The sequence below is a fragment of the Solenopsis invicta genome, chromosome 13, assembly GCF_016802725.1.
Source record: "Solenopsis invicta isolate M01_SB chromosome 13, UNIL_Sinv_3.0, whole genome shotgun sequence".
Lineage (NCBI taxonomy): Eukaryota > Metazoa > Arthropoda > Insecta > Hymenoptera > Formicidae > Solenopsis > Solenopsis invicta.
The window spans coordinates 3,194,073-3,218,701 of NC_052676.1; the positions used below are offsets into that span (position 1 = coordinate 3,194,073).

Here is a 24,629-nt window from a genome sequence, read left to right on the forward strand (position 1 = left end):
ACAACAATTTTAAAGTTTTGTTATGATTTCTATACACAATAACAACATCATACGCGATAATTGTTTTTTGATAATAAGTTATTAATCATAATAAAAATATTTCAGTTTTGCGAAGCGTGCTCAGATGTGGAATTAGTCCTTATGCGGATATGGACAGCCCCATGCGATCAATTCTTGATAATTAATTTCTACTTTTACTCCATTAATCTCAAATTTCTCAACTAAAAATAATATTTAACTGTATTCCTTAAGGAACTTTAGATGAAATTGCTTTAGTGCTTGGAGCATTGTTTTGATTTTTTCTTTTTGAGGCAGTATCGTAATCCGGAAGTGGTACGTGCCGGGTATCTGACCAAAACCTGAACCCGGGATCACGCAGATCCCGGTGCTTTCCAACAGCTTGAACGCATAAAAGACATCCGGTTCCTGACCTTGCACTCGCGCCTTTTCGATTGCTTTTAATGGCAGCTCGATGCGCGGAAACACATACATTGCACCCATTGGCGGATTTGCCTGGAAAAAAAGAGGAAAGACATTATAAGAATGCTTTTGTGCAGTTTTTTTTTATTAATCCGTGAATAGACAGTTACTTTATATCCTGGAATACTATTGAGCGTGTCAACGATGAACTGCGATCTCTCTGCTAGAGAACGCAGCGTTTCCTTCTTTTCCTTTTGAAATTGCTCGTATGACGGCTCGTTCGGCCGCGGAGGATTCACCATGACATTCATCACCACCTGACCGGGAACGTTAGGGCACAATTTTGATTTCAACAGCACTTTTATCACTTCCGGATCCATGTTGATGACCTCGGTGTAACCACTACGACTCCCGCACTCGCCCATGTATCCTGAAAACGAAATGTTTTAGCACAAAATTTTTCCAAAATTATTATTCATAAATTTAATTTGCTAATCAAGAATCAATGTTTTCTCGAATTAAATACTGAGTTTCAGTTGAGTCGATAAAATCATGAATGTAATTTAAGAACCGCAAGACAAATCCATCTGAACTGTATAAAGACATGATCTATTCTGAGTGTCCTAATATTTTTAATTCACGATTCTTCAATGCGTACTTTAATACAAGCTTTAGTTGAATTGCCGCAAATCTAATGTTTTAAATAGATTGGTTTTCGTGACTTCTAACAAGCTGTATTCTGATTTCATTTTTTCACGCGCACCTTTCGAGATGGACATGAACGATGCGAGTTCCATCTTTGAGTACGGTTCGCCCATCTCTGTCATGACCTTCTTGAAAGAGTAGAACGCGCTGTCTTTGTCATATATATTGTCCTGATAGACTTCATCGGCCAGCAGGAACAGGTGATGCTTATGGGCGAAACGGATGACGTTTTCGATGTTCTTGCGAGTCAAGACTTGACCGGTTGGATTACCGGGATTGATCACCACCAGCACACGAGGATTGCACGCTTCTTTGACCTCTTCCAGTGCTCGTTCCAGCTCGTTGATCTTCAGTGACCACTTGTTGTCCTCGTCTAGATAGTATCCAATCTGAGCAAGACCGAACTCTGCCAAAGTCGCTGAGTACAGAGGATACTCCGGAATGGGGATTAACACGCCAGAAGGTTTGTTGTTAATCCTTTCGTTAAATAACTTCAAGATTGACTAGAAAGAAAAAATTCCAAATCAGATAAATATACGATGAAAAAATACAAAATGTAGCAATAATAGTCTGATTAGTTCATAAATCATTTTTTGTTAGTTTTAATCTCATTTTTCTCAAAAACCTGATGTGATAGAACATTTTTATTTACAAATTTAGCACGTGAAAAACATTTATTCTAAATATTTGGATATTAAAGTTAATTGACCAAAATTATTTGTCGATTAGTGTTATTTTTTATTTTCAAAAACACTAGTCGACAAAGAAAACTACTTGACATCCTATTGACAATCTATTCTTGCTTATTAGAGCGTTGTGGTAGATTGTGGTAGATGGCTAGATTGTCTTTAAATAGACAGTTTCAAATGACGCAACGATATAAAATATATATGTTTTCAGACTACGCACTTTAATACCCTCAGAAGCGCCATTCGAGATAATGATGTTGTGGTAGTTGCAAGAGATACCGCCGTCCCGTTCTTCAATGTATTGCGCAATATGTTTGCGAATGCAGTCAATGCCGGCCAACTGTGAATATGAGCCTATACTACCGCCCTCGCAACCCCTTAGAACGTACCGTGCACGTTCCTTCGCATCCTCCGGATAACTTGGATCGTCTAACAAATGTGGCGAGACCGTCAGCGTGAGCACTTGCCGCAGGAACGTGATGGGCTGCTGACCCATCGCGTGGGCATCGCCCATGTTTGCTGTGATCACCTCATTAAAAGGTTTTTTGTTACCCTACTAATGAAAAACGTGATGATCAGATTTAATTTACAATTCTGGCATGATTAATTTTTTAATTTACTTCCAAGCTTTTCTAAATATCTTTTGAAAACGTTCTCAGCACGTTCATCGGATAAAGTGTGCTGCGCGAGACAACCCTTTTCCAGAAATTGAAATGTGTACTCTCTAAATCTTGAAGAGAAAACGTCACTTTAAAAGAGTGAAAATTAAGCCTGTCCAATTTTTCGAGTGATTCATCACTTTAATAAGAGTAAAAATTTACTCTTGTGGAGACAAAATTCATCTCTATAAAGTGAAAATTAAATTTGTGCAATCTGGTGAGAAAGGAAAATTTGTATCTACTATTGAGATTAACAAAGAGATTATTCACGCCAAAAGAGAAAAAGTTACTCAGCTTTGAAGCAGCGCACTGCTTTTGACGTCTCCTCCTTCGCTCTCTCTTCGATTGAATTCAGATTAGGAGGTCAATGATGAAATTTTTTCTCTAAGACGGAAACGTAAAAAGTGAAAAATTTCTCCGTTAACTTCAATGGTAAAGATTTTCATTTTTCATGTTTTTCTGCCATAGGGAAAAAGTTTTATCATTGACCCTAGGAAACGTGAAACGCCTTGCGCTAAGTTTTCTTTTTTATGATAGAGACGCTAAGCATCATCATTTACAGCAAGAAAAACACACTTTTTTTAAAATAAACAATTATATTTTTTTAAACAAATGAATGTTATTAACAAACTTTTTAAATTTCATAGTGTAAAAAATCACTTGGAAAATTGCACAGGTTTGATCTTCGCTCTGCAATATTTAGAGAGTATGTCGGGGACAAATATGAACTTTTTCCAATCACGATACAACAATGAAGATGCACCTGATACACACAGATTTTGTACGTTCTTACCTTCTGCAATTCCTTCTCAATCTCTTGCGCTCGAACGTGCAATGGTCCGCGCACCACAAATTCCATCTTTCGCAGGTTCTCGAAGACATTGTCTTCGGTGAGGACCTTGTCGCGCGGTCTCGTCGCCGTGCTCGATGCCATGCCGCGACAGGTAATAATTGACTGGAGTATATCAATGGTGCAAGACACTTGCTGCGCGTCCCTACCCCTCGGCTACCAGTCAGCTGTCAATTAATTTTATTAAATTTAAATAATTTAATTTTTAACTTTAATTAGTTATTTTAAAACTGTAGGGACTTTGTCACGCATAGTCTGTAGAATGGATAATCGGCAGATAAATTAATGCAAGCCAAGTCCCTTGTATAAAGTGTCTGTATATTGTATATGTAATTATGTACAATGCTCGCAAGCTGCTCCGGCAGAACTGACGAACCATGTGTCAAATTTGGCGTTTTGCCGTGAGAGCACAACGACAATAACGAATCAGAACCAATCATATGATCCCGCGGAGCCAATCACAGCTTCGGGATTCACGCTGCTCGGCTGAACGCATAATTGATATCGGAGATATGATATCATGATCGGCAATGCCGTGCTCGACAACAGAGATATGCCTACAAAACACTTTATTAAATTTTTTAATATATTAACTTTTTTCCTTTTACGCGAAACAACTTCTTTTGAGACTTACTGTTCACAAAACAAGTTTAAAATTGATGAACTACGAGAGTAAAGTAAAAAACAAAATAAATTAAATGCCGTACTGATTTTAGTATTAAAATGTTTCCTGAATTTATTGTTCTTAAGATATCGCGGTTCAAAATTTATTGATCGTGGTTTAAGTTAACAAAATCAATGTATTCAACTTTTTTTCCTGTTAATTACTACATAATATTTGTCACAACAGTATATTTTGAGATTATTTTCAAAATATCGTAACAGTAGATTACAAAAATATAAAAATAAATAAATTACAGGTATTCTTCACATCAATGATTTACATTTTTTTACATTTAGATACAATAAATTTAAAATTTTGTCATGATTGCTATACTCCGTAATACACTACGTAATAATGACACCGTATACGGAAAGTTTTTTGATAATAAGTCATTAATCGTAATAAAATTATTTCACGTTAACAAAGCGTGTTCAGACCTGGAATTAGTCCTCGCGCGAATATGCACAGCCTCATGCGGTCATTTCTCATTTATTTCTACATATATTTCTTATAATGCCAAATTTCTCAAGTAAAAATATTATTTAACTGTATTCCTTAAGGAACTTAAGATGGAATTGCTTTAGTGCTTCAAGCATTATTTTGATTTTTTCTTTTTCAGGCAGTATCGTGGTCCGGAAGTGGTACGTGCCGGGTATTTGACCAAAGCCCGAACCCGGAAACACGTAAATCCCGGTGTTCTCCAACACTTTGAACACATAGAAGACATCCGGCTCCTGACCTTTTGCTCGCGCCTCTTCGATCGCTTTCGGTGGCAGCTCGAAGCGCGGGAACACATACAACGCGCCCATTGGCGGATTCGCCTGGAAAGAACAAAGGTAAGACGTTAAAGAATGCTTTTATGCAGCTTCCATTGGCTAATCCGTGAACAAACAGTTACCTTATATCCTGGAATACTATTAAGCGAGTCGACAACAAGCTGCGATCTCTCTGCTAGGGAACGCAGTGTCTCCTTCTTTTCCTTTTGGAATTGCTCGTATGATGGCTCGTTCGGTCGCGGAGGATTCACCACGACATCCATCACTACCTGACCTAGTACCGTAGGACATACCATCACGGAGATCGATTTATATAGTACTTCCATCACTTCCGGATCCATGTTGATGATCTCGGCATACCCGCCGCGAATCCCGCACTCTCCCATGTATCCTAAAAACAAAATGCTTTAACATAAAATTCTTTTAAAATCATTATTCATAAATCAAACGTTCTAACCAGGATTCAATGTCCTCTTGAATCAAATATTGATGCTTAACACAAGCTTTGGTCAAATTACTGAAAGTTCAATATTTAAATTGATTTTTGTAACTCCTAACAAACTGTATTCCAATCTCACCTTTTCACACTCACCTTTTGAGATGGACATAAATGACGCAAGCTCCATCTTCGAGTACGGTTCGCCCATCTCCGTCATGACTTTCTTGAAAGAGTGGAACGCGCTGTCCTTGTCATATATATTGTCTTGATAGACTTCATCGGCCAGTAGGAACAGGTGATGCTTCTGGGCAAAGCGGATGACGTTTTCAATGTTCTTGCGAGTCAAGACTTGACCGGTCGAATTACCGGGATTGATCACCACCAGCACGCGAGGATTGCACGTGCCTTTGACCTCTTCCAGTGCTCGTTCCAACTCGCTAATCTCCAACGACCACTTGTTGTCTTCGTCTAAATAGTATCCAATCTGTGCAAGACCGAACTCCGCTAAAACGGCTGAATACAGAGGATACTGCGGAATCGGGATCAACACGCCGGATGGTTTGTCGTTAATCCTTTCGTTGAATAAGTTTAAAAGTGACTGAAAAGAAAAAAAATACCAAATAAGCTAAAAGTACGATGGAAAGCACATAATACAGCAATAATAGCCTAAACGAAGAGCTTGAAATGACGATAAGAAAAATGCTTTCAGTCTGCGCACCTTAATACCGTCAGTAGCTCCGTTCGAAAGAATGATGTTGTTGTAGTCGCAAGAGATGCCGCCATCACGTTCCTCAATGTATCGCGCAACATGTTTGCGAATATACTCGATGCCGGTCGAATGTGTGTATGAGCCCACACTGCCGCCATCGCAGCTCTCCAGAACGCATCGGGCGCGCTTCTTCGCATCCTCCGGATAAATTGGATCATCCAGAAGATTCGGCGAGACTGTCAGCGTGAGCACCTGCCGCAGGAACGTGATGGGCTGCTGGCCCATCGCGTGGGCATCACCAATGTTCGCTGTAATTACCTCCTTGAAGGGTTTTTTGACGCCCTACTGATGAAAAACGATGATCAGACTCAATTCGTAATTCTCGCGTGATTAATTTTTAAATGTACTAAGCTGTTCAGTGGCTATAGAAGCAGCAAGTTCACTTGAAGTTCAATAGAAAGTAGGATTTGTTCGAAGTTTAGTTTGTGGATTACGAGGGTGAATGTCATTTTTCAAAATAAAATTCCGTTCTGAAGAGTGCGTCTTGAGTAGACGTCTTCAAGGAAAAGTGCTTCGAGTAGACTGGGAACTTTTATTTGATAATAGCTACCAAATGTCGTTTGTAATTAATGATAATTAAATATTTGATTAATGCATAAAAAATAATTTTACTTTTTTAAATATTTAGTATACTCTTTAAATCTTGTAGAAAAATAAATTACTCAAAAAATTGCATGTGTCCAAAATTTTCATTCTTTTAGAGTAGCGTTTTATTTTACAAGATTTAGAGAGTTATCAAATACTTGGTTGTATTGCTACACTTATTTAAATATTTATTTAAACATTTAGTAAAATTAGCCGAATATTTAATTGGCATTATTTCATTCCAAATGATAGTTATTATCAAACTCTTTTTTCAACGTACATTCTACGTAATCTGTATATTTGTAAAAGCATAGATTATTTGTGGAAGAGTCATCGTTTACAAAGAAACATTTATTTCGGCAGATAAAAGTACAGGCCTGTTTTTTTAGCTGAACTGCTGTAACACTTCACAGTTTATATTTTTCCAGTTTATATTTTTCCTCTCACGTTGGAAGAAGAAAGATAAAATCTAAACTAATAAGTTAGTTCAGTTAAAAAGAATAAACTTGATATCTTGTGTTTTTTCAACATTTTCAATTTTAAATCTTTTTTTTATAATTGAATTCTGTATTTTTGCTTGTCATGAGTGCAGTAGAATATTGTTCCTGTTAGCAATGACATGGGGTATATGGGTTTCATTTTACGTATCATGTTATCATTTTATCTTTATAAATCCCCGAATGTCAAAAAAGGATAAAATGACATATCATGCGCAGTATGTGTGAAACAGAACGTAGCCATAGTCGTGCCCCGAGTTTGATAAACTGTGATAAGGAGCTACCATATGTGCGTATTCGGCTTGTTAATCTATAAAATAGAAAAGAAAGTTATTTTGCTTAAGGCAATCGTTGCGTCATCGCGTTTGCTGATATAAATACCTGAAATCGGAGTGTTGTTATATAATAAATATATCCTGAGAACGTTTTCAGCACATCCGTCGGATAAAAAGTGCTGCGTAGAGTAAAAATTAAGTCTGTGCAATTTTTCGAGTGATTTGTTGCCATAATAATAATGAAAATTCACTCTGTAGAGTGAAAATTCATTACTACAAAGTAAAAATGCAGTTTGTGCAATCTCTACGAGATTTAAAGAGTGAAAAAGAAAAATTTGTAACTACTATTAAGATTAACAAAGACTTTGTTTTCCCCCATAAGAAAAAAAAGTTATCCAGCCTAGGAATAGTGCACCACCCTGCTTGACACTCCTTCCCACATTGATCGAGTTCAGTTCAAGAAACGTGGTAGCGATAAGCTTTCTTTTTCATTGTACTTGTTCACAAAACAGCTAAGCGTTATCATCTATAGCAAAAAGAACACTCTTTTTTTTAGATAAATAATTGTTTTTTTTAAACAAATTAATGTTATTAAGAAACTTTAAATTTTATAAAGTAAAGTTAAGAATCACGGAAAATTGTACGGATCATCATGAAAAATTGTACAGGCTTTTCGCTCTACGATATTTAGAGAGTATGTAGCACAAAAATATGGAATCTTTTTTAGTCACGCAACAACAAAGGTGCACTTGATACACACAAATTATGTATGTACGTCCTTACCTTTTGCAGCTCCTTCTCGATCTCCTGCGCCCGGACTTGCAGCGGCCCGCGCACCACAAACTCCATATTACGCAGGTTCACGAAGACATTATCCTTGGTGAGGATTTTGCCGCGTAATTTTGCCGCCGCCACCGTCGCTGCTTTCAATGCCATTCTGCGACAGGGAATAATCGGCTGAAGTAGCAACGATGTTGAGGACACCGGCTACGCATCCAGCATCCCTACTCCTCGATTATCAGTAAGTACTGATTAATTTTGTTAAATGATTTAAATTTTAACTTCACTATTATTTTTGAAACACATAAACTTTAATACATTATTTTTTTTCCAAGTTAAAAGTTTTTTTAAGTAAAATATATGTAAAAGAAATAATTATAAAAGAAAAAATACATTGAAACATAGAAACAATATTTTGATATTTGATATAAATTTAATTTACAAATAAAATATTAAATTTGTTTGATACTTTATGTTATAACCATTATGAAGTTAAGAAAAGGAATAGGGAATTGTGTCAGAAAAAAATACGGCAACTTGACTGCAACAATATTCAATCTTTTTTCTTGTTGACTATTACATAATATCGATCGTAATATTATCATAACGATAATTACCAGATATTTACAGATATTCTTCAATGATTCACATTTTTTACATTTACATACAACAAATTTAAAAGTTTTGTCATGTTTTCTATACTCAATAACAACATCCTAGACGATAACCTTCTCTCGATAGTGAGTTATTAATAAAAATATTTCACGTTCACGAAGCGTACTCGGACCTGGAAATAGTCCTCACGCGGATATGCACAGCCCCATTGCGGTCATTTCTCGTTAATTTCTATTTCTATTCCTTATAATCTCAAATTTCTCAAACAAAAATATTATTTAACTATACTCCTTAAGGAACTTGAGATGGAATTGCTTTAGTGCTTCGAGCATTGTCTTGATTTTCTCTTTTTGAGGCAGTATCGTGGTCCGGAAATGATACGTGCCAGGTATTTGACCAAAGCCCGAACCTGGGATCACGCAGATGCCGGTGGTCTCCAATAGTTTGAATGCGTAGAAGACATCTGGCTCCTGACCTTTCGCTCTTGCTTCTTCGATTGCTTTCGGTGGCAGCTCGAAGCGCGGGAACACATACATTGCACCCATTGGCGGATTCGCCTAGAAAGAAAAAAGGTAAGACATTATAAGAATGTTTTCGTGCAGCTTCTGTTGGCTAATGAACAGACAGTTACCTTATATCCCGGAATACTATTGAGCGTGTCGACGACGAGCTGCGATCTCTCCGCTAGAGAACGCAGCGTCTCTTTCTTTTCCTTTTGGAATTGCTGGTATGACGGCTCGTTTGGCCGTGGAGGATTCACCACAACATCCATCACAACCTGGCCGAGCACGGTAGGGCACAACATCGCAGAGATCGATTTCAATAGTACCTTCATCACTTCCGGATCCATATTGACGTATTCGGCGTAACCGCCGCGGATTCCGCATTCGCCCATGTATCCTAAAAACAAAATACTTTAACATGAAATTCTTCCGAAATCATTATTCATAAATCTAACTTGCTAACCAGGATTCAATGTCCTCTCAAATCAAATATCGATGCTTAACACAAGCTTTGGTCAAATTACCGAAAGTTTAATATTTAAATTGATTTTTGTAACTCCTAACAAACTGTATTCCAATCTCGCCTTTTCACACTCACCTTTCGAGATGGACATAAATGACGCAAGCTCCATCTTCGAGTACGGTTCGCCCATCTCCGTCATGACTTTCTTGAAAGAGTGAAACGCGCTGTCCTTGTCATATATATTGTCTTGATAGACTTCATCGGCCAGTAGGAACAGGTGATGCTTCTGGGCAAAGCGGATGACATTTTCTATGTTCTTGCGAGTCAAGACTTGACCGGTCGGATTACCGGGATTGATCACAACCAGCACGCGAGGATTGCACGTGCCTTTGACCTCTTCCAGTGCTCGTTCCAACTCGCTAATCTCAAGCGACCACTTGTTGTCTTCGTCCAAATAGTATCCAATCTGGGCAAGACCAAACTCCGCCAAGGTCGCTGAGTAGAGAGGATATTGGGGAATTGGGATCAATACGCCGGATGGTTTGTCGTTGATCCTTTCGTTGAATAACTTTAGGAATGACTGGAAAGAAAAAATTCTAAATCAGATAAACATACGATAAAAAAATATATAAAATATAGTAATAATAACCGAAATTTTGTCACTTCATTAAATCACTTCTTGAAGGTTTTAAATTTGTTTTTTCTCAAAAACCTGACACAATAGAACATTATCGTTTACGGATTTTCATTTAATGCGTCAGAAACCTCGAAGAATAAGTTTTTGGGTGTTTTAACTTTATTTTTTAACCCAACGTGATAAAATAGTTTCACTTATGAATTCGCATTCAATGCGTCATAAAAAAATAGTTTTTTAAGTTTTCAATTTTATTCTATTCAAAAATCTGATGTGATAGAACATTTTTTACAAATTCAGTGCATGGAAAATCTATTTGGAAACACTTGTTCTAAATATTCTGATATTAGAGAGATTTCTTGACCAAAATTGTTTGTCAAGTAACGTGTTATTTTTCTTTTTGAACAAAGAATTTTTGACGTCCGTCAATCTATTCTTGCCTATCAAAGTGTTGTAGTGGCTAGATTGCTTCTAAGCGAACAGTTGCAAATGTGGCGATGATAAGAAAAATGTTTTAAGTCCGCGTACCTTTATACCATCAGAAGCCCCGTTCGAGAGGATGATGTTGTGGTAATCGCAAGAGATACCACCATCACGTTCCTCAATATATTGCGCAACGTGTTTGCGAACACACTCGATGCCGGCCGACTCTGAGTACGAGCCTACACTGCCGCCCTTGCAGCCCCCCAAAACGCATCGGGCACGCTCCTTTGCGTCCTCCGGGAAACTCTTATCGTCCAGTAGATCCGGCGAGACCGCCAACGTGAGTACCTGCCGCAGAAACGTGATGGGTCGTTGGCCCATCGCGTGGGCGTCGCCCACATTCGCTTTGATCACCTCTTTGAAAGGTTTTTTGGCGCCCTACGGAAGAAAAACGATGATCAGACTCAATTCGCAATTCTCGCGTGATTAATTTTTAAATTCACTTCCTAGCTTTTTAATGGCTATAAATTGCGCAATTGGAGCAAGTTCTATTGGAGCAAGTTCACTCGAGGTTAAATGGAAAGTAGGAAGATTTTATTATTTATTCGAATCTCTCTCTCCTTAAGGCTTAGTTCGTGGAATAATGCGACTTATTATTTCCTATCACTCATAAGTCAAATAACTCATTTATATCTTAATTGTTGTTTCTGAAAAGCTTGAAATTGAAATATATTTTTCAATTAGAGAAATAAATAATTTTTCAACAGAACAACGCAAAATATGCGACAAGTGCAAAGTCTTTGTCACTTTTATCCTTCTAAACTGGGTAAACTTCGCGTTGTGAAACCAACACGTCATTGACGAGCATTACGCAATTGCGTGTGAAACAGATAGAAACACGAGAGCCATGCTCGCTAATATTATTCACCGCGTCCGCTTAATTGCATCGATGAATAAAATGCGTCTGTTTTTTTCCAACAAACCGGTCGTTCGCATTTGCAACAGGTTGTTATACGTCTATTTTTGAAAAGGGCATAAGAAGAAGTTTCAGAAACTCCTGAAATCAATGGAATCGGAATCGTGCATGTTCCGTGCTGACGTCTTTAAAGAAGTGTGCTCCGATAATATTAAAATTTTAAATATTTACAAAGTATATTATATTGATTGAAATTCTCTTGTTTGTAAATAATAAAATATAGAGCGCAATATGTAGAATATTAAAATTATTAGCATGTAAATATTTATTTCAGTTGTCTAACGAACATTTGTCAAAATTATTTCTTTTTCTTCATTTAAATTAATAAAATACTAAATATTTATAGATATAATACTTATTATTAGTAATTATTCTTTAATCATTAGTAAATAATACTGACTAAATATTTAGTAAAATTGTTGTTGTTTATATTAGTTGGCATTATTTCACTCCAGATTTGATAGCTACTATCAAATTTTTTTTCAGCGTGTATTCTACGTAATGCATACGTTCGTAAACAACATAAATTAGTTCTAAGGGAATCGGTTACAAGAAAACGTTATTTCGGCAGATAAAAGAGTGCAGATTTGTTCTTTTTATCTTTTACAGTTTATCGTTTTCCTCTCACGTTGGAAGAAGAAAGATAAACTCTGAAATAGTGCAGTCAGTTCAGCTAAAAAAATCAGATATATTTATATTTCGTATTTTTTCAACATTTTCGATTTTAAATCTTTTTTTTTTATAATTGAATTTTGCATTTTTGTTTGTTGTGAGTACAATGTGTAAGCAAAGACATAGTAGTGCTCCGGATTTGATAAGAGGTTACCATATGTGCGTGTCTGGCCTGTAAATCTTCGAAATAGAAGAGAAAGTTAATTCGTTCGAGGTAATCGTTACGCGCTCGGATATGAATACCTGAAAACTAATGGTGATGTTACGTGTGATAATGTGTCGACCGCATATACGCGTTCAAATTCATATACCTTGTGCATACCATTGCGCGTTATCGTACGTACATTTGCACGTTAATCTTTTCTTAGATAACAAACTTGCGATATGTTTGAAATGTTTTCATTTTGTTATTTGTGAAAGAAATTATTTAAATAAACGTTTATTGGGTAATTTAGATAAATATATTAATAGATACTAATAATTTAAATACTTGATTGCGCTTATTTATATTTTATTATTTGCAGAAAAAATAATTGCAGAAATAATTTTGACAAACGTTTGTTAGACAATAATTTTGATAATCTACATATTGCTCTTATATTTTATTAGTTACAGAAGAGAAAATTTAAAGAAATATTTCAACAAATATAAATTAAAATTATTTAAACAAAGACTTAATAGATAAACATTTAAAATAATGAAAATAAAGGACTTTGAGTCAAATTAGATTTTAGAGTAACATAAAATATAAAGCAACAACGTACATCACGACTAACATATTTATACTTTTTTATTTATAAAACTTCATAATCAGTCGTGATGTTCGTTATTGTTTTTGTAATTATACATTTAAGTTCTGTTATTTATGAACATTTGCAAGCGACAACTTACTGACAATAGTTTATAATAATTTAGTTTGCAGATATGTTAGACGAAGATGATCATAGTCATTATGCTATTATAATTAGATCATTTGTATGTAACAGTATTCAATATATTACTAAAATCCAGCTTGGCTCATAATCCTTAATTTTTATTTTAAATTAAATAAGTTTGTTAATTAATAATATACTCTATATATGGGCTATAACTGTTTATATTTTGCAACAAGGATAAATTAGAACACTGAATTGTGAAAATGTTCTGCTAGTTTCGTTAACTGACGTGGTATCGATTTTTAAAATTCTTCAAATACTGACTTATTGCATGGTTTATTTTCGGAACAGATAAGTCACGAACTAAATCCATTTATTTATTTTTAACAAAATGCAAGTGAAATATGTTTAATAGCTTTAATGCACAATTTCGTAATTAAAAATGTGAGTTGATAAAATTGATATCAAACATATGTTATGTGAGATATAAGCTCTTCAATGCTAACATTACTTTTCCAATTAATCACGTTTACATTAAAAATGTCGAAAATTCCATCAAAGATATCTCGTGTAATATTTTTCGACATTTTATCACAGTATTCTTTCCCAGTTTAAACCTGGGAAACGCGCTTATCTTATCTGCCTCGTAAGCGGAGAATAAAGTGCAATTTTGAAACATATCATCTGCTCATTGAGCTCCATTTGCACTTCAAGCTAAAGTTTCAATTAGCGATTATTTCTCCTCCTTCTCCTCTTCTTCCTCCGCCTCCCTGCCCTCTTCAAACATCAATGCTTGACGTTTCACTGTGTCATCCTCGCATCTATTACCGAGCCCATCCTTCTTCCAGCTCTCTCGCCCTTTCATTTCTTCGCGTTCATTTATAATCAATTTGCATTCGACGTATAAGTACTGTGCGTGCGTTCCCCTTTTTTTCTTTTTAGACACTCACGGAGGGGTTTTCATTCAGAGTATTGGCCCATATGGCTCATACTTCCGAGGGACGTCCTAAAGACGTTACAAAGAATGTTCCAAAGAACGTCATATATTCTGAGAATGTTCTCAACACGTCCGTCGGACAAAGTGTGCTGCGTAAGACTCATGTAACTCTTTCCTTAGGACTGAAATGTGCCTAAATCTCGTAAAGTGAAACGTCATTCTGAAAGAGTGGAAATTGCCTGTGCAATTTTTCGAGTGTTTCGTTAATTTAATAAAATGGAAAATTTAATTCTACAGAGTGGAAATTGAATTTGTGCAACTTTTTGAGTGATTTGTAATTCTAATGAGAGTAAAAATTGACTTTCGAAGAGTGGAAATTTATTCCTACAAAGTGAAAATTGAGTTTGTGCAATCTCTGCGATATTTAAGAGTTAGAGGGAAAAATGTTTATCTACTATTAAAATTAATGGAGAGATTGTTCACATTTCTGCCCTAGGAGAAAGAGTTATTCAGTTTTGGAGCGGTGCACCGCCCTGGACGCCCCTCCTCCTCCTCCTCTCCCTTTCCCGCTCTCGCTCCGGTCGAGTTCAGTTCAGGAAACGTGGGTAGCGTCTCGCGATAAGTCTTTTTTACGTTGTACTTTTTCCATCCTTCCACGAAAGAGACGTTATAAGCGTCATCATTTACAGCGAAGAATCCACTTTTTTTCTTTAAATACACAATTATCCTTTTCAAATAAAATAACGTTATTAACAAATGCTTAATGTTATTAAAAAACTCTTTAAGTCTCATAAAGTAAACAATCACTTGAAAAATTACACACACACACACACACACACGTACACAGGATCGATTTTCACTCTACGACGTTTGAAGAGAGTACATCGGGAGAAAAATATGGATTTTTTTCTCGATCACAGTGATGCAAGAACGCAGGTGCACCGCGAGAATGCACCTGATGCGCACACATCGTGTCCTTACCTTCTGCAGCTCCTTCTCGAGCTCCAGCGCTCGGATGAGCAGCGGCCCGCGCACCGCGTACTCCATCTTGCGCAGGTTCACGAAGACGTTGTCCTCGGTGAGGACCTTGCCGCGCGGGCTCGCCGCCGCCGCCGCCGCCGCCGCCGTCGCTGCGAATCGATGCCATACCGCGACAGGGAATAATCGGCTGGAGTAGCAACGGTGCGGAGGACACCGGCTGCGCGTCCGGCATCCCTACCCCTCGGCTGCCAGTCAGCGCCCCGCCGCTAACGCCTCCGTTACCGCCACCGGCACTCTGTCTCGTCGTCGTCCTCGTCGGCCAGCCGCCGGCGAGCACGGCGCTCCTCAGACGCGCGTGCGACATGTTTAGTTACCCTCTTACTTTGCCTTCTCTTTTCTGCTCACCCTGCTGTCTCCCTTCCTTTTTCACCAGCGAAAAATGACCTGCGGTGCCACTCTCTCTCTCTTTCTTGCTCTCTCTTTCTCTCTCTCTCTCTCTATCTCTCGTTTATCACAACTCGATTAATAAGCGTCGCTCGCGCGCGCGCGCGCCCTATTTTCCTTCCGTCTGCGTTCTGTTCAGTTCTGCTCTACCTCGCGGCGCTCATTACGCGTGGAATCTGACGGAATCCACTCCACGAAAAGTCGTCGTCGTCGTTCGGTGCAGTGCTAATCCTCCGCTGGCAGAGAAGGGTAGGGAGAGGAGGAGGCACGCGCGCGAGAAATCGAAGGGAGTCGAACGAGGAATCGAAACGCGACGCGATGACGCACACGCACACGCACACCACGCACGATCGCTCGACGCTGCCTCGACTCCCAACGATCGCTGCTGTTGCCGCGTACTGCAGTGGCGGGGTCAGACGGGGAAAGAACGCGTCGGGACGTAAGGGGAGCGCGGAAGCGCACGCCGACGCTGACGACGGACGGCGGGATCGAAGTTCGACCCAATGAGCGAGGAAACGCCACCTGGGGACGGAGACGCGCCGTCGACGCCGACGATCCGGAGACGACGGAGGACGACCCGCGCGAATACGAACGGCCGGGTGGAAGGACTCCCTCTCCTGCAAAAAGAGATGGATTGTAACCAAATGCTCAATCGAAGCCCCCGCGACGTTCCCGCGAAGGTGTGAGATCTTTTATTTTTAGAAAATCAACTTTTGAAGAGACTTTCGAAGAAGCAATCTTCGCTCGAGAATACATGATCGAACAACGGTGTTTCAGTGATGAATTTGATCGATGGTAGAGATGTACGAACTGTAGTGTTCGAAAATAAATCGAATCGAATCGAATCGAATCGAATTTAGTCGAACTCTCGAAAAGCTCAATTTGAATTTGAACCTTTATGATTAGAATATGAACTGTAGAAAATTTCGAATTTAAGATGTTTAAATACGAATCTCATATTGACAATTTTATAAATTATATTTAAAATGACTTTTTATTATATATATTCAGAGTTTGATAATAACTAGTTAGAAAGATAAATGATAAAGTTAAAAAGTTAATAACTTGTAATTAATTTACAATTAGTTTAAATAACTCAATTTTTAATTATAACTATTTATTTTTGAAACTCATAAACTTTAATTTATTAACAATTTCTCAAGTTAAAAATTTATCTATGTAAAAAATAGATATAAAAGAAAAAAATATTTTTTCGTACAGAAAACAATATTTTTTAGTTATTTTATATAAATTTAGTTTACAAAAATAAAATATTAAATTTGTTTGATGATCTTTATTATAATTATTTTGAGTAATTTAAGTTTAAAAAATTACAAATTTCTAATTTAATATAAATGTTTGTTAAAATTAATTTTTAAGTTAACTTGAATTAAGTTAAACTAATTTATCTTAATATAACTGTTAACTAAATTAATTTTTTGTTCATGTAACTTTTAACGTAACTAAATTAATATTTTTAACTTTAACTTGACTTAATTAAAAACTTACCCAATCCTGTATTATAAACATTGTTTTTTACATAAAAAGTTTTTATTACCTATATTATTTTGTATTATCCATATTAAAATGCAACCTAATAAAAATTATGTTGTTAATTAAAAATTATGTTTCAATGATTCAATTTAATTCGATTCGAGTAAAATTATGCCGATTCGGATTCGACTAAAAAAATTCGATTCAATTCGATTCTATTTGACTTCAAAAAAAACCTTGATTTATACATCTCTAATTAGCAGATTACTGAATGATCTTTTACATTATATATAGGGTGAAAAAACCGTTGCATACACGCAACAGAAAAAAAATCCAATAGAATAGCTAATGATACTGATTTTACGATGTTCGCGTGACGGTCAAAGCTATAACAAATGCAGCTATTAATTTTATAGTCGTCTATTATCGTGTTTCGAATATCGTAGATGTATACATACATTTACGACATTTGCAATATGAAGTTCGATTTTTATTTGAAACTGCACAGTTCTCCATTACTATCATTTGCACTTGATCATCCATGCATTTGATAACTGTGAAAAAAATGCAGTTTTGCAGAAATATACGAGATTATTGCATCGTCAATATGGACGTCTTTTTTTAGGAACGTCTGTATGATAAATGAGTATACGTCGCACACACTTTGTGTAAGATTGATTAAACTTTATGTTTGCTTAGACATATATTCAGGCTGTTAAAACAGTCGATAATATGTGTACTCTGCAATCATATTTGTAATTCGTGATAAAGAAGCAGACGAATATATCGAAGAGTCACGAGAATTTATTCAGGGACAATATTTATTGGAGACAGATCTGTTTTACCGATTAAACAGTATTATTTTTAGACACAAAAATCTTTTTATCGATTACACAGAATTTTAAATCTTTTTCCATAATTAAATTATGGTCCATAACGCAAGGTGAAGTAAAAATGCATCCTTAAAAAACTTGTCAAGTATTGTGTTTAAAATTATTTGTATTGTATTCACATATTTTCAATATTTTTTACTGTACAATGTAAAATATTCTTTTTTAATTTCATAGAAAATTAGTGTTACAAATAAGAGTAATTATGTTGAAACATACACAAATTAATTGCTCTTTAATTGCTTTTTCTCTATCGCCGGTAAAAAAATTTTCGTACATAATTATATAATATAGTTACTTAGAATTATATCAGATATAATTATATGTTACATATGTCTATGTCTATATTAAATATATGTAATTATATACAATTATATAAAATTATATATAATAATTGTACGTAATTTTATTTAGTTATTATATATAATCATATATGAAAAATTTTTCATCATGTCCATATTTGTTCAACTTAATTAGTAACGCTATTGCATGAAAGCAGTCACAAATTTTTATTTAGAGCAAATATTGTACAACTTTATTTATACTTATTTTCTGTATAATTTGTTCACATATAAAACAATGTTTATTAATCACTTTTTTATTTCCATTGTTAGATTTTTAATTTTTGCTTAGTTCAAGAATAATTCTTTCATGTACAATACCTACAATAACTGCTTTTAAGTACAGCACAAACATGTTGCACAAGCATATATGGTATATGCTACAAGTATATATAAGCTTGTGCAAGTCTATCGTGTAGATGGCTGTCGCAAATATAGTACACACATTCTGATTAGCTTCAACAAGTATACTTGACAAGTTTATTTGAACGTGTGACCGCTTTAAGATCGAATTACCGTCCACAGAATAAGAGAAAATTAATAAAGAGCAGAAAGAAATATATTCTCTCCCGAAACTCTTCGACTTTCATCTGTTCTTTGATAATGAAATCCCTTGTGTGCTACTATACCATTGTATTTTTACGAAGAACATTCGCAAGCGCGGCGAACGCGTTTGCGAAAACGCCTTTTCGCGATAATTACCGCAAGTCCAAAATTGCCAGAAGGTCACACCGGCTAATATTCACAGAGACGCGAAAAGTGCGAAACGAGTTTTGCAATGACACTGAATCGTCTTTCTGAAGATTACTATTTCGAAGCGAGCAAGCAAAACAAACAATACTTGCTCACGCATGCGCACATATTGTTTTCGCTTCATATTTTTCTGCTATATTTAAACAAGTTTTCTGAACTTTTTTTTAAATGTGTTTAACGACAGTTTCATTCTTTTAAATGAATAATTTTTTTTAAGATATTTTCTATTAATGCACAACAAAGTTTAAGTTTCAGTCATATCTTACGAAGTACATAATATAAATTCTTCAAAGTTCCCACATTACCCTTATGAAAAAATGCTTAAATTCGCAAAAAAACTATTGAAAACTATTGAAAAACTATTCGCATCCAATAATCTTCATTATTAGAAAACTATTCACATACAATCGTGTCCAATAATTCTTTTGCTAGTCCAATAGTATTTTTCCATAAGGGTAGTATCGTAGTAAAAATAACTTTTATTTAAAAACAATTTTGAAAATTATTGAAAATTGTTCTTTATCATGTAAAAAATAACGTAACGTATATATTTAATCAAACACACCGTCTACGTGTGTGTGTCACGCGCACATGTATGTTTCGTATACCCGGTGCATTTTTTAGTCTTTTAAAATTTTTGCGGTGCACATATCGGGTGCATGGAAAAAACAAGTGCAATCTGACGGAACTGGGAAGAACCAGGCCACGCGCTAGCACAATCAGAGCCGTCATCGAAAACCTCCGAGCGGTCGTCGAGGTCACAGTTTCTGTACTATGAACCTTAAGTCGTCGCGCCGCTTAATAAGTAAAACTAGGAACCGATAGTCATACACGCCCCTTCGCGACCTTATCTCGTGCGTCTGGTTGATACAAACTGAGAATATTAATTGCTAATAACAAGACGCGTTGCGCGTCATCAGCCGTCAACGTGACGAAAATAATCTGCCGCAATGACTGTGCGTCGGATCATCAATACTCCCGGCAAACGAAAGTCCCTCAATTGCAGACGCACGCCGATTAACGATAAACGATAAACTTTAAAGAGACACTTGGAGTGTACTTGTCAATTTGAATGTTGTATAGTGGGCTGCATAGTTTTCTAATAATTTCCAATAATTTCTTTGCTATTTCACATAAATTTTACTTACGAATAAAATATTAAATTTATTTGATATAATCCATATCATAAATGTTTTAAGAAACTTTGAAAACTTACAAATTTAATATAATTAATGTTTTTCTATTAAAATTAATTTTCAATTTAAGATTTAAGTTAATTTAATCTTAACACAATTTTTAACATAACGCGTAACTGAATTAATTTTATAAATCATTAACTTAATTTAATTTAAAAAGATATATTAACTTACTCAAATCTGACATTTATACCTAATTTTTTTTTCATATATGTAATACAGATTTTTCCAAAGGTGTTAAAGATATGTCACTTAATAATTGTTCATACTTTTATAAAATATACATTTTTATATACTTATAAAAGAAAGATAAAAATTAGCGATAGAGCCATTATAAGATAAGAACCCGAAAATTCCCTAACAGCACCAATCTCCCAGGGACATCCGAAGAACGTCCCTGGGACATCCTCTGCGTGAAGTGTGCTGTTAGAGTTAAGGTCTGCGTTGAGTATTAAATTTCTGCAAGAGATTCACGAACAGTTTTATATTTAAGAATCGTTTGAAGCCTCGGATGGGTTCAAGATTCCGTCCAACACATTAAAATGATCGTACAATCTCGAGTGTATGAATACCGTTAATAATAGCACGAAATACGTCACGAAGCGCGAAGGGCAGTCAAAGGGTTAACGTCATAGAGACCGAAAAGTGACTCACTCTTCCTCTCGCTAAGCCTAATACGTTCTCGACTGCCAGTGTTCTAACGCACTAACAAGACTGCCGCGATCCCGCATTTTTCCGTTTATCGCTCGTATCATATTTTTAGCGAGCACGTTATGTAAGTGCACGTGGGTGAGCAGGTAGTCGGGATATCGTCATCTTCGCTCGCCCTCGGCCGGGTAACAATACCAACAATATCGCGTTTTATGCGCCGCCATTATGCGAATACGCGTTGATAAAGTAAAAACACAGTACTCCTGAAAATTCGATCAATCTTGATATAAATGCTTCTTTACATCGAGAAAAAAAAACTGATTAACTATTAAATGCGTTTGTCCAGATGACAAATTGTGTCTGAGTAAAATCGCGCGAATCTACGATCGCTTGTGGTACCGGCAACTTGTTTTACATTTGGCTTTAACGATTTCGAATATACCGACACGCAGGTAACAATGTATATCAAGCGACGCGGTGCCAAGTATATACAAAAGTTTGGATGAATAATGATAGTACTTTTGATACTAAAAATAATTCATTATTAGTTAACTATTTATATACTGCCAGAATTTAATTTTTGTAACCGGTCTACTTAATTTAAATACACAAATTCTTCAATTGAAGAAATCGTTGCAAATTGAACGCATTTTAGTGAAGTTAACAATTTAACGCGTAATAAACTTTAACTTGTAAAAGATACCTTGCTAAGCTTTTTAATTCTTAATATCAAGTATTTCAAGAACAAAGAGTGTCGCCAAGACACCAAGACAAGTTAAAGCTTGAAATTTCTGTGCTTCAAGAATAAAATTTTTGTTACATATCGGCATAATTCATAAAATAGTTTACTTTTATAATCCGTTATAATTGGAAATTTGCTTGCAATTAAAAAAAAAAAATTGACAAATGGCAAAAAATTAAAAAATGAAATAAAACTTTGAACTGCTTTCGACTTTTGTGGAGAGATCAAATAATTGATCAAATTCAATTATCACTGATAAATAAATAATACGTACAAATTAACAATCTTTCTTGCCAACAGTAAGTAAAGAAGACAGGCGAGTGTTGATGAAACACAAGAGATAGCAACACCTGTCTGATCATTAGGTATTTGCCAATATGAAGAAATTTTGTTTGTTTAAGATTATCAAATTCTTCCAAGATTGTATATCCATACATTCAAGATTTCCGTACACTGAAGAAAAAAAGTTGTTAACTCGACTAAAACGTTTAACTTGATGAAATTTCTTCAATTTAAGTATTGAAATTACTTAAATACTTAAATCAAAGTTCAAGTATTTAATGTATTTGAATTAAATATATAAGTACTTAACTTGAAAAAATTTAATCATGTTAAAAATTTTAGTTAACAATTTTTTTTCTCACTTTCTAAATTCGTTGGAGTGAAATCTTACTTCGAAGAATAAAAACTCACTCTAAAAAGAATGAAATTCCACTCCAAAGAATTTAGAGAACAGCGTAGTTTTTAAAAAATAAAATAAATCAAGTGGGCCTTATTCAACTCAGGTGTGTGAGACTCTGAGATCAGATTCAGATAAGCAGACAATAGTAAAGAGTAATAAAAATTGCTCATGTAATCATCACAGAAGCCATTATTTAATTAAAAGCAAGGTCAACTTACTGTACACTCAGTGTATACGTCAATATCTTCGTAAATAGTTTTCAAAAAATAAAATTAATTCAGTGGGCCCTATTCAGCCGAACTACCTTGTATCTTTTTACATAAACATCTTTCTCCTTCTTGTACTTCTCAAATTTTCTTTCAACGCAACGTTCCTAAGTGATGAGATTGCAATTATTACCGTTTTCCTCAACTGCACTTATTTTTAGTACCTAGAAGTTAAATGACATGAAACATTTTTAAATTTCTCGCCATTTTTTTTTTATCTTTCCCTCATTGAGATAATCTCGGGTGTGACAAACGCAATTCGACACATTGCATCGTCGTAGCGTGGCACCCTCAACGGGATTTCCCGTTGCATGCGACGCAAAAACTTCTCGTTCTCGTGCTAACAGCTTAACCCGCCGCCGATCGCTATTTTTGGCACGGCGTACGTGCTTCTGCCGTGCCAAGTTCGCGCAAGCCGCGGAACGTTCCGCTCGTTCTCCGCCGCGACGCGGATCTAGCGTCGTTGCGATCTACCGAGGCCCGCTTATAATTGAGATAGATTCGGCGCTCGCGAAAATTTTATCTGACAATATTGCGAGAGTCCGCGTCGCCTAAATATAATTTTCAATTTTGAGAATCTAGAAAGAGACGTCTCGCGTGCATTTAAAGTGCATAATAAACGTAGCATATTAATTATTTTTAAAAAATCGGTTCTTGTCGCCTAAATCATTCATTACATTCAAATTATATTTAATATGATATTAGAGCAGAAAGCCTGGGTAAAAAAAATTCTCATATTTCATAATTTTTGAGGAATTTTTTTATATCAATGCCAAGGAATTTTTGAGTTGTCTACGTGTCTTTTTATACTTTATATTTATGAAGATTTTTGAGAGAAAATACCTTAAATTTTTTCAGATCTTATAAATTTTCTTTATAAATTATAGAATGAGAATAATATAAATTTAGAATATTTCAGAATTTACGTGTATAAAGAATTTTAGAAGAGATACAGACTTTCTCAGAAACAAGTTTCAATTCATATTAAAAATCAGAAATCTTACAAATTTATATATGCAAATAATATACATATAATAATATATATTTATATAATATAAATTTATATAAAAATAATAATATTTAATATAAATTAATATATTGTATAACTAGTAAAAATTCTAAAAAAACTATATTGAAATTTCTGAGAAAAATTTTCAGCAGGAGGATTAATCAAAATATATTCTTTTTCCATTGATTGAAATTGCATTTTGATATTCTCGCGAATGAGGTATGCGAGGGGAGAACGTTTTTGTGTATTTTTTCTGCGTCCACTCGCAACCGCGTGAAGATATTCCTATACCGATTTGCACCAATCATCTTTATAACAACAATGTTCGCGAGAAGTATCAACAATTAATGCCCGAGAATGTTTTCTTTCTGTGCCGTACGCTCGACCACGGGGATTTTCCCCGATGACAGCTAAATCTTATGCGTCAAATGCAAACAATTCGCAAGAATTTGGCAGTGAGTGTGACAACAGCTGCGTATGGCGGATGTTGTTACTAGTAGGTCATTGGTACTCGTGGCCGCAATTTTCATGTTGCGCAAAAATCCGCAGAAAGCAAATATTTTTTATCACAATCGAACGTAGTGAAATAAGCGGTAGCAGATACCGATAGCGTGCTATCATTTCTGTCGCGCTTTCGAATTGCTTCTGTCAATTGTCAAGATAGAGATACAGGGGACTGTTAACATATTACACTGAGAGAAAAAAATTTTTAATGAAAAAAATACATTTTTTTAGAACCATTGTATATATTTTGATACAAGTATTTGTTCTTTTTGAATAAAAATATTTACTTTTAAGAGAGAGTAAATAAACATATTACGTTAAATATATAATTTTATGTTTTTAAATACTGATTTTACAAATAAGCTAAAAAGTTGTTAAACTTGATTAAATTATTTTCTTAAATTAAAAAAGCTGTTTTTAAAAATTATTTTAAATATAAAAATAATCTAACAGTAAATATTGTCTGGAAC

General features: G+C 35.4%; 3 protein-coding genes across 5 annotated transcripts; all 3 read right to left on the bottom strand.

The window, feature by feature from the left end:
* Nucleotides 1-234: 234 nt before the first annotated feature.
* LOC105202385 (alanine aminotransferase 2) lies at nt 235-3,994 on the bottom strand. 2 transcript variants are annotated; one of them, XM_011170869.3, is made up of 6 exons: nt 3,665-3,994; nt 3,267-3,490; nt 2,035-2,367; nt 1,184-1,628; nt 591-850; nt 235-513 (listed from the first exon to the last, which is right to left on the bottom strand). In XM_011170869.3, the coding sequence occupies exons 2-6, from the start codon at nt 3,405-3,407 to the stop codon at nt 235-237; spliced, it is 1,458 nt and encodes a 485-aa protein (XP_011169171.1). In that variant the 5' UTR covers nt 3,408-3,490; nt 3,665-3,994. The 2 variants fall into 2 exon arrangements, with proteins under 2 accessions (XP_011169171.1, XP_011169172.1); XM_011170870.3 differs by lacking the exon at nt 3,665-3,994 and having other exon boundaries at nt 2,035-2,370; nt 3,267-3,400.
* Nucleotides 3,995-4,038: 44 nt separating this feature from the next.
* LOC105202386 (alanine aminotransferase 2) lies at nt 4,039-8,443 on the bottom strand. 2 transcript variants are annotated; one of them, XM_011170871.3, is made up of 5 exons: nt 8,112-8,443; nt 5,921-6,253; nt 5,356-5,800; nt 4,886-5,154; nt 4,039-4,808 (listed from the first exon to the last, which is right to left on the bottom strand). In XM_011170871.3, the coding sequence occupies exons 1-5, from the start codon at nt 8,262-8,264 to the stop codon at nt 4,530-4,532; spliced, it is 1,479 nt and encodes a 492-aa protein (XP_011169173.2). In that variant the 5' UTR covers nt 8,265-8,443; the 3' UTR covers nt 4,039-4,529. The 2 variants fall into 2 exon arrangements, with proteins under 2 accessions (XP_011169173.2, XP_011169174.2); XM_011170872.3 differs by having other exon boundaries at nt 4,498-4,808; nt 5,921-6,256; nt 8,112-8,246.
* A 202-nt stretch (nt 8,444-8,645) lies between these two features.
* On the bottom strand, nt 8,646-19,173 carry LOC105202383 (alanine aminotransferase 1). Its single transcript, XM_026138517.2, is given in 7 exon segments — nt 8,646-9,280; nt 9,355-9,623; nt 9,825-10,269; nt 10,852-11,184; nt 15,188-15,331; nt 15,333-16,248; nt 19,059-19,173. Coding segments are annotated over 6 exon segments (1,689 nt in total). The 5' UTR covers nt 15,552-16,248; nt 19,059-19,173; the 3' UTR covers nt 8,646-9,001.
* Nucleotides 19,174-24,629: the final 5,456 nt, after the last annotated feature.